The 14,080-nt window shown below is 37.3% G+C and overlaps 1 protein-coding gene across 1 annotated transcript; it reads right to left on the bottom strand.

Annotated features, from left to right (window-relative positions):
• Nucleotides 1-11,587: 11,587 nt before the first annotated feature.
• On the bottom strand, nucleotides 11,588-13,267 carry LOC135439674 (uncharacterized). The gene is made up of 4 exons (XM_064698436.1): nucleotides 13,166-13,267; nucleotides 12,431-13,096; nucleotides 12,038-12,380; nucleotides 11,588-11,982 (listed from the first exon to the last, which is right to left on the bottom strand). The coding sequence occupies exons 1-4, from the start codon at nucleotides 13,257-13,259 to the stop codon at nucleotides 11,649-11,651; spliced, it is 1,437 nt and encodes a 478-aa protein (XP_064554506.1). The 5' UTR covers nucleotides 13,260-13,267; the 3' UTR covers nucleotides 11,588-11,648.
• Between the last annotated feature and the right edge of the window lie 813 nt (nucleotides 13,268-14,080).

Genomic DNA, 14,080 nt, shown 5'->3' with positions numbered 1-14,080 from the left:
TATCATAGGAGACATATGTGTGCGTGCGTACAGCTGTCCAGGTGTACAAGTGCCTGTGTGCGTGTGTGTGAGTGTGGGGCTGGCAACTAATTAATCAGCTTGCGTAATCAATGCTTAATGATGCAACAGCAACAGCATAGCGTACCGCGGCATTTAAATGGTCCATAATTAAATCAAACACTCAATTAAACCAACGTTCAATTGGACAATTGGCTCTTAAGTCGACCAAAATGCTATCGTCTTATTGATGAAGTGCTATTACATCAAGCAGTATATATCCTTGTTATATAGTACATGTTGAAAATCAAACCCTTTGACCATAACGCCACTTTTCAACTAACCTTTTTTCACTGACCGCATTCATTAATTAATCAAACTACAAATGGCAACCGCAACACATCAAACTGGCCAAGACACTGGACTGAACACGCCCTCCCACCAATCGTACTTTTTGGGGCAAAGCCAGAACACTGCCAGCCTCAAAGGAGTTGAGCTCTTCTTTGTTAAAAAGTTATAATTTAATTATTAAGCATCTATTGAAAGTTATTTATGTGCAGCTTAGCAAATAACTTACTTACGCACACCTACACACACACACGCACAGAAGGTGGTACGTATGTGTGTAGGGGAAAGGTTATTCTTTTGGTGAGTACAGCGGAAGCATATCCTTTTCTTTTGTCCTGATGCTATTTTCTTGTGGCTGAAAATAAGATACTTTTAGCGCAAGACAAGAACAAATTTTTGATGCTAAATGTTGCGTTTATTTTATTAAAATTAAGTCACCTGAGACTTCCAGTTCAAGCTTAAAACCCAAAATACCCTTTCAATTACTTATTTAATATAATAATTGAAGTATTCATAATTTCGACAAATTAAAACCGTATATGACCCTCATCTACTCGCGTACAACATATAAATCTATTAATTAATTTGAAATATATCCGTAAGCAGCTAGAAGTTATAGATAGGTCAAATTATTATTTTCTATTTTTTTTTTTTTTTTGATATAAATATATTCAAAAAAATCTGTCACAAGTATTTTATTTTAATTGTAATAAAATTGTTTTGCAATCACCTGTAATTTAACCTATAATTCTAGATAAATGTTTTGGAATTTGTACAACAAAAAAAAGGATAAATATGTAAAAAAAAATGTTCAATGAAGTCTCAGCAAGAACAAATATATTTAATTGTTTATAATGAAGTTCAATCGGACTAAACAACAATTACTCAAATACAAATTTTTTTTCACTCATAGATATTTATGTGTGCACAGTTGCCAAAATACCAGATATATTGGTATTGTGCAATTTGTATAGCTTTGTAATTATATTCTTGACCAATGCAACACATTGGTCGATAGACAGGACAAGTGAGCTGAACCGTAAAGGAGCAGCAGCAACAGCAGAGGACAACTCTGTCGCCTGGGGCCAGCTGTGGTGGTGGCAACTTTGTTGAAAAAAGCAACAGCAACCAGCAACTCCTTGTTCGCACACCGAGTCTGCCAGGCGATCCATCCATGCACGAGGTGTAGCAAGTTGTTGCAGTGCCACAAAAAAAGTTTTTGGGGCACGTGTGTGTATTCTGCTGCTGTTGGTGTTGCTATTGCTGTAAGCAGTTAGTCGGCCAGACTCATTCGCTGTTCGCTGGGCTGGCTGACTGGCTTGCTTAAATATTAAAAGTCCAGGCAGCAACAACAGTTAGCCAAAAAAATTACAAAATAAAAACAAATACTTGGCAGGGCCTGGCTTGCCCCTTGTCACACGTCGTCACTTAAGCAAAACGCAAAGTTTCAACTGGCTGCTCGCAACTTGCAACACGCTGCGCGCAGTTGGCAGTTGGCTGTCAGTCAACTCGCTTCGCCTGCGGTCTTTGTTTAAGGCAAGAAAAGCTGCAACATAGCGAGGCAACTGCAACAACAACTGCACACAGGCAACAATGGCGCAAGGACACGCGTTAAGCTCAGCAAAAGTTTTGTCAGACCAACACACGCCCACACACACACACAAGCACACACATTCAACTGTGACGCGCATTTACCATAAACAAACTACGCTCTTTGTTACTATGCTTTTTTTCCTGCCACGACTTTTTATTTGTTTTTTTCTTGCAACATTTTTGGTTTTTTTTTACTTGCCGCAAAACGTGTTTGGAAAATTAACAAAAAATTATTTGGCCATGCCACGTCTTTCGGGTAACTAAAACTGCTACATTACTTTTCAGGGTTAGTTTGCGGCGAACTTTTTCAGCTTTAAAAATTTTTTGAAGTAACAATTAATCATTTGTTGATTGCATTGAAATATAATAAGATAATTTGTAAATCAAATAATAAATGTTTTAATTGAAAAACGATAAAATGCTGTTAAATATATATAAAAATATGGGATTCAGCTATTATTAGTGGCTTTAATATAAATAATAAAGTTAAATCATGTCTGAAAAGAATTGTGTTTCCCACAAAGCAATTTATACATTTAAAAAAATATATTCTAGTCAATGAAACAATAAAACAAGCAAAAAAATCAAAATGATAATGAAAATTAAAAAGCACTAAGTATTGGGCATTGCGTTGAAAGGCGCCGTTTAATATGAAAGGCAGCAAGTGAGAGGCAGTAAGTGAGAATAGTAGAGAGTGAGGGAAATGTAGTAAGATATAGAGAAGGTGTGGAGAGTGAAAGAGGAGAGAGAGAAAGAACTGAGCCTTGAACAAAAATTAAAATATCACTAAATTAATTATAAGTAGCTAAATATAAATCATGAATATCGCCTAGAACTAGCGGAAGTACAAATCTTCAATATTATAGGCTTATAAGATCACCATAACAAATGTTGTATGGTTAGCTCTAATGGTGCTGATCAGGAATATCTACATTATTGATCAAATTAACCCAGCTTCCCGCATTTATCTTTTAACTTTCTAATTCAGCCAATTGCAGTATTTCTGTTTTATTTTGAAGGCAACTGCCACAAGAGTTGCAACATATACACTTGAGTAAAATATAACTCTAAAATTGTTCGAAAATGACCAGCAGCAATTCGCATTTAAGAATTGTAAATATGCAAACGAACAGAAGTATTCGTACTGATACTCATTGTTCAATACGATGCCACCGCAACGGGCAGCACTTATACACATGCACACAAATAAGGGCCATCTATCTGCAATACATGCACGTATCTCAATATGTGTATTCATTAAATTTGTATAAACAAATAGGGATAGCATATATTTTGTGGAACGAGTCGGCGTTTCGCGCTGCTGCCATTATCCAGGCAGATATAAAACAAGGAACAGAGAGGCAGAGCAACAGAGAAAGAGAGAGAAAGGATGATGCTATCTGTGCTGTGCTGTTGCTTTCTTGTTCTTTCTTGCCTTACGTACGTTTGTAGGTGTAGGTGTATACTAAGCCCAAAATAAGCAAAACGGTTGCCTAAAAAAACAAGTAACCGTTTTGTTTAGCCAACAATGAAAACAAGAAGCAGCAGCAGCGAAAACAAAAAAAAAATCAAACAGACAGTCACACACATACACATACAAACATACATGCAACAGCAACATGTACAACAATTTGCCTTATGTTTGTTGATTTTTCTGCTCGTTTTTCGTTTTCCCTTGAATAACAGCAACAACGAATTTACAATTTCAATGGGGCCATGTGAATAAGAGATACGTAGATATATCGGACCACATGTAACTTAGCCGAAAGAAGCAGCAGCAGCAGAAGAAACATTAGACACGCCGGCTACACCTACAAATATTTTAGCACCGAAGAACTTTTTAGTTGGCCAGTGCAGCTGGCAGAGTTTTATGGTCGCCACGTTGACGACAAAAGGAGCTGAAAACTCTGGCTAGAAGTTATCGATGTTGCACTTAAGAGTGCCAGCTTATAACCACCCCAAAGACACAACGTCAGCGGAAAAACTTTCTAACTTGCGCTTACTTCTATTTCCAAAAAGATTACGAAATAGCGTTAAACGCTAATGGTTAAACCAGGACCATGCTACTGGAAGGGAGATGCATCAACAAAACAGAGCATTATGAACTTGGCTGTCAATTTAAATACATTTTTATGCTGACGAATGCAAACACAACCTTTTTTAAAATATTTTGATAGTTTCGGACCATAAAAATGTTGCCAAAATGGGATACACAACAAAAAGAGAATCAAAAAATCATAGCTGCTTAAAAAAAAAATATTCTTATCAGTATTTTGTACGAGAATCTATAAGCCAAGTATTTAGCATCTAGCTAGCCATGTCTCAAATATATATTGAATAATATTATTAGAGAGAGAGGACATCGATAAAATAAAACGATAAACATGTTCTGCGTATGGTCTATGGGAATATAATTTTTTTTAAATTTCATGATTGATTCGGCTAGTCGTGCTGATCAAGAAAATATATAGTTTATTACAAATATCTGTACAACAACAAAATACACTTTTACCTATCTGCAAAAGGTGCGGGGTATAAAAAGAGTCAAATAAATGGTAGCCCAATTTTTCGACACCAAGGACCTAAACAAATAATAGTGTGGACATAATTAATTATATACAATTAATTATATATTTCGAATTTCTGATTAGGATCCTGTTTTATTTCCATAATTCCCGTTGCAAGCTGTTATATCGTACATCCAACACCAAATCAATAACAATTTGGATTACTGGTTAGGGGTGTCATGCTTTGTGTTATCGAATTGTCACCCAATCAACTGGCTATTTATTCATTAGGCTTAATTATCTTGTTGCTGGCCAAGTGCAGCAGCAGCAGAAGCAACAAAGGCAATCAAATGTAATTAAACGCGAGATTAACACTAATTATAATGAATTAAATGCAACGTCACTTTGGCCATTGAGGCAAGTGAAGTGCAGCCTCTGCATGGCACAAACATCAAAGGTGCAATTAACTATTAACAGTTTATCCAAAAAGCTTAAAACAAAATATAAAGCCAGACAAAACGCAGATACATGAGTGTTCACGTGTAAGTGTGAGCTGATTAAGGCCTGGTTAAGACCGAAGCCGATGTGCGGAATGGCAAATTTGCCGGACGGACGCGGCAATCGATGTCATCAGAACCAATTCCATTTGCATAATCAATGCATATTTGGCGGCAGCCATAAATTAACAAATAGAATTTAATTGCATACTTTCGGGCGCCGCTGCAATTCCACATACAAATTAATAATTCATTAATGCGCATTAATTGTCGCGCTGCAGCAGCAAAATCAAAAACCCACAACGAATAGCAGCAAATAAATGCTTTATGCTTATTGGCTCTACAGCTGACAACGACCCCTCTCCCCCTCGCAAACCATATGACCGATTAACCCCTCTGCCAACCAACCTGCAATCCAGCCGAACGAGTGCAAATTAATTGCAGCTTTTGTTGAGGCAAAAAAAAAATTATATTACTAAAGTAGCAAATTTATGAGAGAACCGTTTATATGTATTGCAATAGCTTTTTTCAGATAATACATCAGCCGTGAAATTTTTGTACTCATGAAAGTAATTGCATGAGTTCAATATATATATATGTGTATATACTATATATAAATATATATATTTATTTATTTATTAACCAATGCTGGTAGCTTTCAGGTTATTATAATTTACAAAATATTATCTTAAATAACTAATTAACTAAACAGAAAATATGAAGCTTAAAGAAGATGTGGAATTAATGAGTTTTAAAGAAAGAATTCTTTAAGCTTATTTTCAACTTGAGCGCTATTGGCAGAAAAATCAAAACGCATTTCAGTTGATAGACTATTATAAAGCTTTAGTGATCTGATCATAGGCTCGTTACTTGCATAAGCAGTTCTATGAGTCCCCACAGAAAACGGCAAATGGTATCGCAAAGATCTGCTCGGCACATTAAAATTAACGCGAGCAAGAAGGGAAGGGCAGTCAATTATTCCTACAATTAAGTTATTTGGAAAAAGCAGTGCTGAAATCATTCTCCTATCTTCCAGAGATGACAAATGTAGTAGTCGACACCTAGCTCTGTATGGCGGTAAGGGGTCAGCAAAGTTAAGGCAATGTAAATTAAATTTTAAAAACTGTTATTGCAGCCTTTCAATCCTATTTGTATGTATATATATATATATATATATATATATATATATATATCTAGCGGTTATAACCCGGCCTTGCCCGTGGAACGTATGTTAAAAATCAACGTTCTCAAAAAGCTTTCGGGTATAACCCGGCCTTGCCCGTGGCACGTATGTTATAAAATCAAAGTTTTCTAAAAGCTTTGAAAATGATTTTGAAACTGACCGGACGGGAATCAAACAATTTTCATAGAAACGTTTTCCGCCAATTTACCAAAGTTGCGAGTGGAATTTCCCAAATCGCTAAAAAACGTATTCATTATATTCTTATGTAGAGCTTTGAAAATAAGTTTGAAGCAAATCGGACACAACTTAAAACTTCGCACAAAGATCTTTGAGTCGCATTCCACCCGAAAAAGTTTGGATTCTGCGAAAAGTGTGAAACACGTCTCAAATGATTTTTCTTGTAGATCTTCGGAAACGAATTTGAACACAAAACGTCATCCACCAAATCTTTGACCTCCATTTCCACCAAGGAGGAATGGATTTTTCGAAAAATGTGAAACACCCCTAAAATGAATTTGAACAAAGATCTTTGAAAATAAGTTTGGGGCCGATCAGATGGTAAACAAAAAACTTTCATACAACCGTTTTCCGCCAATTTACCACTGTTACGGGTGGAATTCCCCAAAACGCTAACATACGTATTTATTGAGTTCTTATGTAGAGCTTTGAAAATAAGTTTGAAGCAAATCGGACGCAACTTAAAACTTCGCCCAAAAAATCTTTAAATCGCATTCCTCCCGAAAAAGTTTGAATTCTGCGAAAAGTGTGAAACACGTCTCAAATAATTTTTCTTATAGATCTCTGGAAATGAATTTGAGCGCGAAACGTCACCCACCAAATCTTTGACCTCCATTTCCACCAAGGAGGAATGGATTTTCCTAAAAGTGTGAAACACCCCTCAAATGAATTTGAACAAAGATCTTTGAAAATAAGTTTGAGTCCAATCCGATGGTAAACAAAAAAGTTGCATAGAAACGTTTTTCGCGATTTTGCCACACTTGCGGGTGGAATTTCCCGAAACCCCGCCTTAACGTGCACCTACATCACATAAGGTAAAATTTCAGCTTCCTAGCTCTTACGGTTTGGGCTGTGCGTTGATCACCAATCAGTCAATCAGTCAGTCAGTCAGTCAGTCAGTCAGTCAGTCAGTCAGTTAGTCAGTCAGTCAGTCAGTCAGTCAGGACAAACAGTTTTATATATAGAGATGTATATATATATATATATAATGTGCTAAGCTCATTAATTTGGCCTGCATTTGCTGTTTCCTACTCTATGTAACAAAAATTTTTTTAATAAAAAAAAAGAGTCAAGAATTTCTGACTGAAAAAAAAAACTGTTTTTAAAATCTGTTGTCATTCCAGACGGACAGGCATAAAAATAGTCAAATAGATAGAAAGCTCCAAAATTGCAAGATCGATTCGACAGCTCTTGCTGAACAAGAAGAGTAAGATCTTTTAAGATTAACATATAATATTTATTTCCTTTTTAGGTGCACGCAGATGATCAAATCAAAGGATAAGCCATGATCATTATAGCATTAAGCCTGAAAACAAAATATTATATATTTAAAAGCTACGTTAAGTATTTACAATTGGGAATACCCTGAACCCTCATCAACCAACACCAAATGCAGGTCGCACTACGCGCTCCGTTGCTTCAACAGTAATAAAAATAAATTTAAAAAAATATATTTCCTCGAAAGGTCTCATAAATAACATGCTGAAGCTGCCATATTAGGTAGTAGTGATCTTGTTAACAATAAAATATATATACATTTTTAATAAAAATTAAAAAATTAAAAAATAAAAAAAAATCTATTGGTCTCGAACTCGTAACAGACCACACTACTTTCAAACGCCTCTACTCAACAGACAGGCCAAGAATTGAGTCTTCATGAGAAAAAACAGAGTAAAGTAGCAGCACAGAAAACCATAAAATCGCAATTGCAATTCTGTAGATAGAAAAGACGCTTATGAATGTGTGGGTACATGTATACAAAAAATCTTGCAATTTGCGCTAGCTGCCGCAAACACGAGGCCAGCCAAAACACGTTTTCTTTGTGTTTCTTAACCGATCTTGATGAAATTTTCAATATAGCTTATTGTGCTATAGAATATTCTTATATTCTTAAAATGACAAATGCTTTAAAATTGAAGTTTAAGTTGGTGGGTAGTTCAAATGTATTTGATTTACACAATTTTTTATGGGTTCAGGATATAAAAAAATAGATCCCTCAACAGGACTCGAGCACGCGACAGACCACACTTCTTGCCACCACCCCTACTCAACAGGCAAACCAACAGTTCATCTTCATTGAGAAAAAAAAACAAATTAAACTAGCAAAACATACACATAGCACAAAATACAATACAATCGCAATTGCAATGCTGTTGATAGAATTCAAAGAAAGTATACAGAAATTCTGTTTTTCTGCTGTTTCTTTAATAACTTTTGAGTTTCTCAACCGATCTAAATGAAATTTTCTACAGTACATCTTATTGTGCTATAGAATATTTATGTGTTCTCAAAAAGTCAATTGCATTAAAATTGTGGCTTAAATAGGTGGGCAATACAAGTTGGTTTATTAACTTGATTTATAGCTTTGCGGTGGAAGCGGGGAGGTGGCGATATTTATAAAATGAAAGATACTTGATATATTCATACTATTCTAGAAGCTACATATCAAGTTTGGTGACTCTATCTCTTTTTATTTTGCTCAAAAAAGCACGATGTTGGTATCGATTTTATTCGATTGTTTAGAAACGGAGATATCGATTATCGGAAACATTCTCGTACTACGCATGGACTAGGGGTACCTACATACCAAATTTCAAGACTCTACCTCTAATAGGTTCGTAAATCCTTGCTATCATACATACGGATGGACGGACAAACAGACGGACATGGCTAGATCGACTCGGCTGTTGATGCTGATCAAGAATATATATAATTTATGGGGTCGGAGATGCTTCCTTCTGCCTGTTACATACATTTGCACAAATACATTATACCCTTTTTACCCATTTTCAATGGGTTCAGGTTATAATTAAAGGCAACTACTTTTAATAGGTTCTACTTTCCGGTTTTTTCGTTGGCAACGCATAAGTGAAGTTTGCTCACGAAGAAGTCCGTGTATGAGCAACCTTTTAAAACCGCTTACCCACTTAACGGTGTACAAAACAAACATGCGCCACGCATGAGAACACATGCGTCTCACGCACACTCGCACACATACAGACACATAATATACGCACACACACATACACATTGACAGGACGCGTGGTAGCTGCGTTCCATGAATTCAATCAATTTTAACGCAATTTAAATTGCATTCTCTTGTGAAAACACAATGCGTGGCGTCTACACACGCATATAGAGACACACGCATACACAGAGAGACATGCACACAGAAATGCAGATAGTATACGCACACACAAACGCACACAGAGAGATACTGAGACGTGAGCGCACATTATACTGCAAGTGGAAGCATTGCAATGCGTTAATTGGCGGCCACGCCCCAATTGTCAGACCACGCAGCAGAAGGCGTCCTGCCGGGCACAAGCCAGGATAGCGCAGGCTATGCCACAGGACGCTGTCTTGCAATCCCGACGTTTACATTGTTTCAACTGCCATTCACATTTATAGTGGCACTCTATGTCCTTCCCGATGGCCATGATATGCCACGGCTGGGCGCATCCTTTTCACATCGTCTCACTGTTGTTTAAACAAAAGCAACTGTTGCATAGCCGCAGGCGAATGCAGCATGCAATTATGATATTCGAGCAATAACTGTGCACCCTTGTTGCATATCATTTACAATCCTTTATGTTTCAAAACTGTTAATGTAAAGGTAATCCAATTCGGACTATGATCAATAATTAATATTTAGGCAGCTCCTTAAATTGATACTCAATTCGCCGCCATAGACAAAGATACAATTAATTGATAATTATGAAGCTTGATTATAAATTGTGATGTAAAGGTTTTTGCTGTTAACTTTAACAAGCACTTGACAAGGATGTCAAAATCAATGTCAATATAAATTATTGGACTAAAGTAAAATTTAATGTGATGACTTCTTGCTTTGAAGCATTTACTTCGTCAACCTGTAAGTTTATTTTCAACAAGGTGGCAACCTCGTTGTCTACAGAAAATTAGGCACCAAGATAATATATTTAACATTCGATTTGCAGAAAAAAGATTTTAGCATCGAATGTGTTCATAAAACAGATTTTGACATTCAAATAAAATTAATTGCTTAATTTTCTAACTACATATTTAATAATATTACAAATCCGCAGTGAGATCTAAAATACAAAAAGCGGCTTAAAATCAGTGTAAAATAGAAACGCTTATTATCACATTTGGTTTGTATGTGGCAGTTACATTTTTTTTTTGTGCAATCCCTTTTAATGTTTTCACAATCCCTTTTAATGCGCACAATTAATTTCGTTATGCTTTGTCGCCTTTGACATGTCAATGGTTATCTCGGACACACGTACACACACACATACACACAAGCGCACAGGCAGTGTTACAATTTGCTAAAATGTCGGAGCTTAGAAAATAATGCGAATTCAGGTCGCTCCTCAAACCTGGCGGATGTGCGCATCGAATAAACATTGCATAATTATGGGCGTTTCGCGTTGCAATGTCGTGATGTCGCGATGCTGCAATTCGCGATTTTTTGCGCAAACGTAATTAAAATTATTTTAATTTACACGCACACACATACACATCAAATTACAGATACATTTGGTTCGGGCATAAAAGCATTGACATAACATTGGAAATTAATTTTTAGCTATGGTCGGCACACCCGAAAAACCATCAACAAATTGTCGGCGTTTGCGTTCATTTGTTGAATTGATTTTCCTCGTTTTTTCCTCCCAACCCAAAATTCGTGCTGTGAATTCGTGTTTACACTAAAGCCAAAATGCGTGTGGTTTCCTATATTTGGTATATATTTGATAAGGGAGATGAGGACATGAGTTCGCTGCATACAAACCTGTGTGTGTGTGTGTATGTGTTTATGTGTGTAGTGGTACGTGATGCGATTAGAACGACTTTAAATCATTAAGCATTACAATTTCGACGATACAAAAACGAGTTTTACACAAATTGCTGTTTTAAAAATTGAATTAATTTTGTGCTGAACTGGTAATAGTCAATTATATTTGAACTAAAATTTTCAGTTGACATTTGCCTAAAAATAACTTTCCCAAAATTAATACATTTATAAAAATTAGCATTTTACGCAAAGCCAAATATATACCAAAAATTCGTGAAATTCATTTTCCTTGCTCATCAACAGAAGTTTGAACTTTGGTGCGAACTTTACGAATTATTATTATATCTTGAATGAAAATTTAATCCGAATTGAGTTATTTTTCGCTGATTATTGTGATTACTTTAAAAATATTGTGATTACTTTATAAATTTAAATAATACACTTATGCTTTTAAATAAATAAAATAAATAAATAATAAAAGTTTATAAAAATTGTTAAGGCCATGCCCTTTACAGTTTATACATTTGGATGTACTGCGCATTGAGTGCGCGCATCTTGGAGCTGTGCCCGCTCTGTTCACACTTCAAGTAGTGGGCGCGTATGAAGATCATGTGGGACGTCTCCTGCTGTACGCCAAGCGGCAGCTCGTGTGTACTGTTAACGCTGCAGGCACTCACGACCAGCTCGAATTGGCAGTGGTAGCAGCGCAGCAGCCTTCGCTTACCCTGAAACCGAATGTTGCCATAGGAGCTGCGGCGGCACAGGACGCAGCTGTACTTATAGCAAGCCGTGCAGTCAGCTAGCAGAGGCAGCTGCGGCAGCAAGGACTTGGCGCGATAGGCCCTGCGTGAATGTTGGCTGCAGCGGATCAGGGTTTCGATGCAACTGTTGCACTTACCACTTCTGCGTGTTGTGGCCATGTGCAGTTTCACCATTGTATATATATGCAGCCGCGTGGCACATCTGATGCAGCAGCGTCTCAATAAGCATGCTGGACTCTCGAATATTTGCCGAGAGCTGAAAGCGTGCGCGACGCTGCCTATCAGCCGCAAGGCTAAGGACACAGCTGCTGGGCTGCTTCCTGTTCTGCTGCCACTCGATGCACTGCCGCAGGCCACAATAGAAAATCACATGGTTAAACAGGCTAAACAAAGACTTGGCCAATCGCGCTTTACAGCTGTCAAAGCTCTCCTGGCGATAGCTGAGCGCAAATGGATGACACAGGGCAAGGGGCGTGTCCGCTACAGAGATAATCTAAGCTAAGCCGAATGCAGATTAACCAGTTACTCACGACTTAGCGAGCTCAGGAAGCTATAGTAGTGCAGCTGCTGCTCCAGGATTTGTTGCACCAGTCTCTTGTGCCAGCAGCAAATACGGGTCCGTTCCGCCTCGCTGGGCAGGGCGCTCAATTCGATGGGCTCCTTGAGCTGCTGCGGCGTTTGCTGCTCAAAGTAGTTGGCATTGATGCGCAGCACATTGTCTTCAAATAGTTTCTGCTTCAGCAATTTAAATAGCACCAGCTCCACTCGTGGCAGCTGCTGACGCCATGTCTTTGGCTCTGGCTCTGGCCCTGGCTCTGGCTGCACTGCGTTGGTAGGCCATAGATCAGTGTGCGCAGACTCTTCCATTGCCTCAAGAGATTCCCTCGAATTATATAGTGGACGGCGCGCATCGGCTAATCCCAAAAACTTGTCCAAGCATCTTTTCAGCTCAACATCTTCATCAACTACAGCAGCAGCTGCTGGTTCATGGTATACGATGGCCGCAGGTTCACTTAAATCCAGATAGATGAGTTTACGAAATCTCGACTGCTCTTTTTGACTAATTCCAGATCCCATGTTATCAAGAGTCCCCTCGTCTTTATTTACCACACATTGCTCCCTGCTTTCCTCGCGATCAATCTGTGCAGGTGAACGTACTACTCGACCGCTTCGTGTGATGATGAGATTGTGAGAATCTAGGTAATTTGTAAAATTTTATAGTTATAACAAAGCTAATTGAAATCGCAGCTTGCTGTATAACTTGCCCATGTTGCATAGTTTAGTTTTTTTTTTGATTTCTTTGAGGTATATAATTATAAAAATGTTTAATTTGGCAGCTGACAGCAGCATCAAATTCATAAGATTAAAATACATATTTTTTCGAAAACGATGCTTCAAGGCTTCATTGCATGTACCTACACTGTAAACCGACTATTGTGCAGTCGGTAGCATCCGACAGAAACTTTCATACTTGTTCTGCCTTTGATTAATACCCATATCCGAAGAGAAATTTAATTATGTAAACTATAATTTTTAAAAAAAAAACATAATATCTGTAATATGTATTATATTTGAAACTGGGTTTACTTATTTTTATTTTTCAATAGAATTCAGCTCACTTTCGATCCAAAATGAAATTTTCTGCTTCCTAGCACTTACTCTCTTATTCCTATTTTATAATTAACAAAAGGCTTTACCGTTACTAAAATCCACAACAAGAAACGGCCGAGCCACAATGTAGACCACAATACTGGTAACAATTGTAAGGCTTATGTGTATAGAGGGTGCTTATTTCCATTAAACGGCTAATAACACTTTAGTGTTGCGCTTGGAGCTATTATTTATTTATGCTTCTAGCTTTATCTGTATGTATATATATACATATATTTGCATAGGTGTTTATATATATACGTATATATTTCAGTGCACTTAATTTAAATATGTGCATAACTTGCCGGCACGAAAGGAAGGCAGCGGCAGCTTTTTGAGCACCTGCAGCAGATCCTTGAAAGTGCCAGCACAGCGCACAAAGCATTCTCAGCACAGTCCTCTCTATGGCCAACAACCGACCCAGCCACCAACTGCATATCTCACATATACTATATATGCCATACTATACGCTACCATAAAAATATAAGCGCTGCGCTTGCTTCCAAAAAATGAAAATGCTAAACAAAGAA

This window comes from Drosophila montana, unplaced genomic scaffold (genome assembly GCF_035044405.1).
Source record: "Drosophila montana isolate Dmon_TW-CO22-7 unplaced genomic scaffold, ASM3504440v1 contig_778_1, whole genome shotgun sequence".
Lineage (NCBI taxonomy): Eukaryota > Metazoa > Arthropoda > Insecta > Diptera > Drosophilidae > Drosophila > Drosophila montana.
This window is presented reverse-complemented; position numbering and strand designations above follow the sequence as displayed.

What these genes read in the sequence shown, in the direction of transcription:
- LOC135439674 (XM_064698436.1), bottom strand. Translation starts at nt 13,259, where the DNA reads ATGAATTTGATGCTGCTGTCAGCTGCCAAATTAAACATTTTTATAATT. An exon ending in AACTAAACTATGCAACATGG is followed by an intron (nt 13,097 to 13,165) that starts GCAAGTTATACA and finishes CAAATTACCTAG; the next exon opens with ATTCTCACAATCTCATCATC. An exon ending in GGCCACAACACGCAGAAGTG is followed by an intron (nt 11,983 to 12,037) that starts GTAAGTGCAACA and finishes ACATTCACGCAG; the next exon opens with GGCCTATCGCGCCAAGTCCT.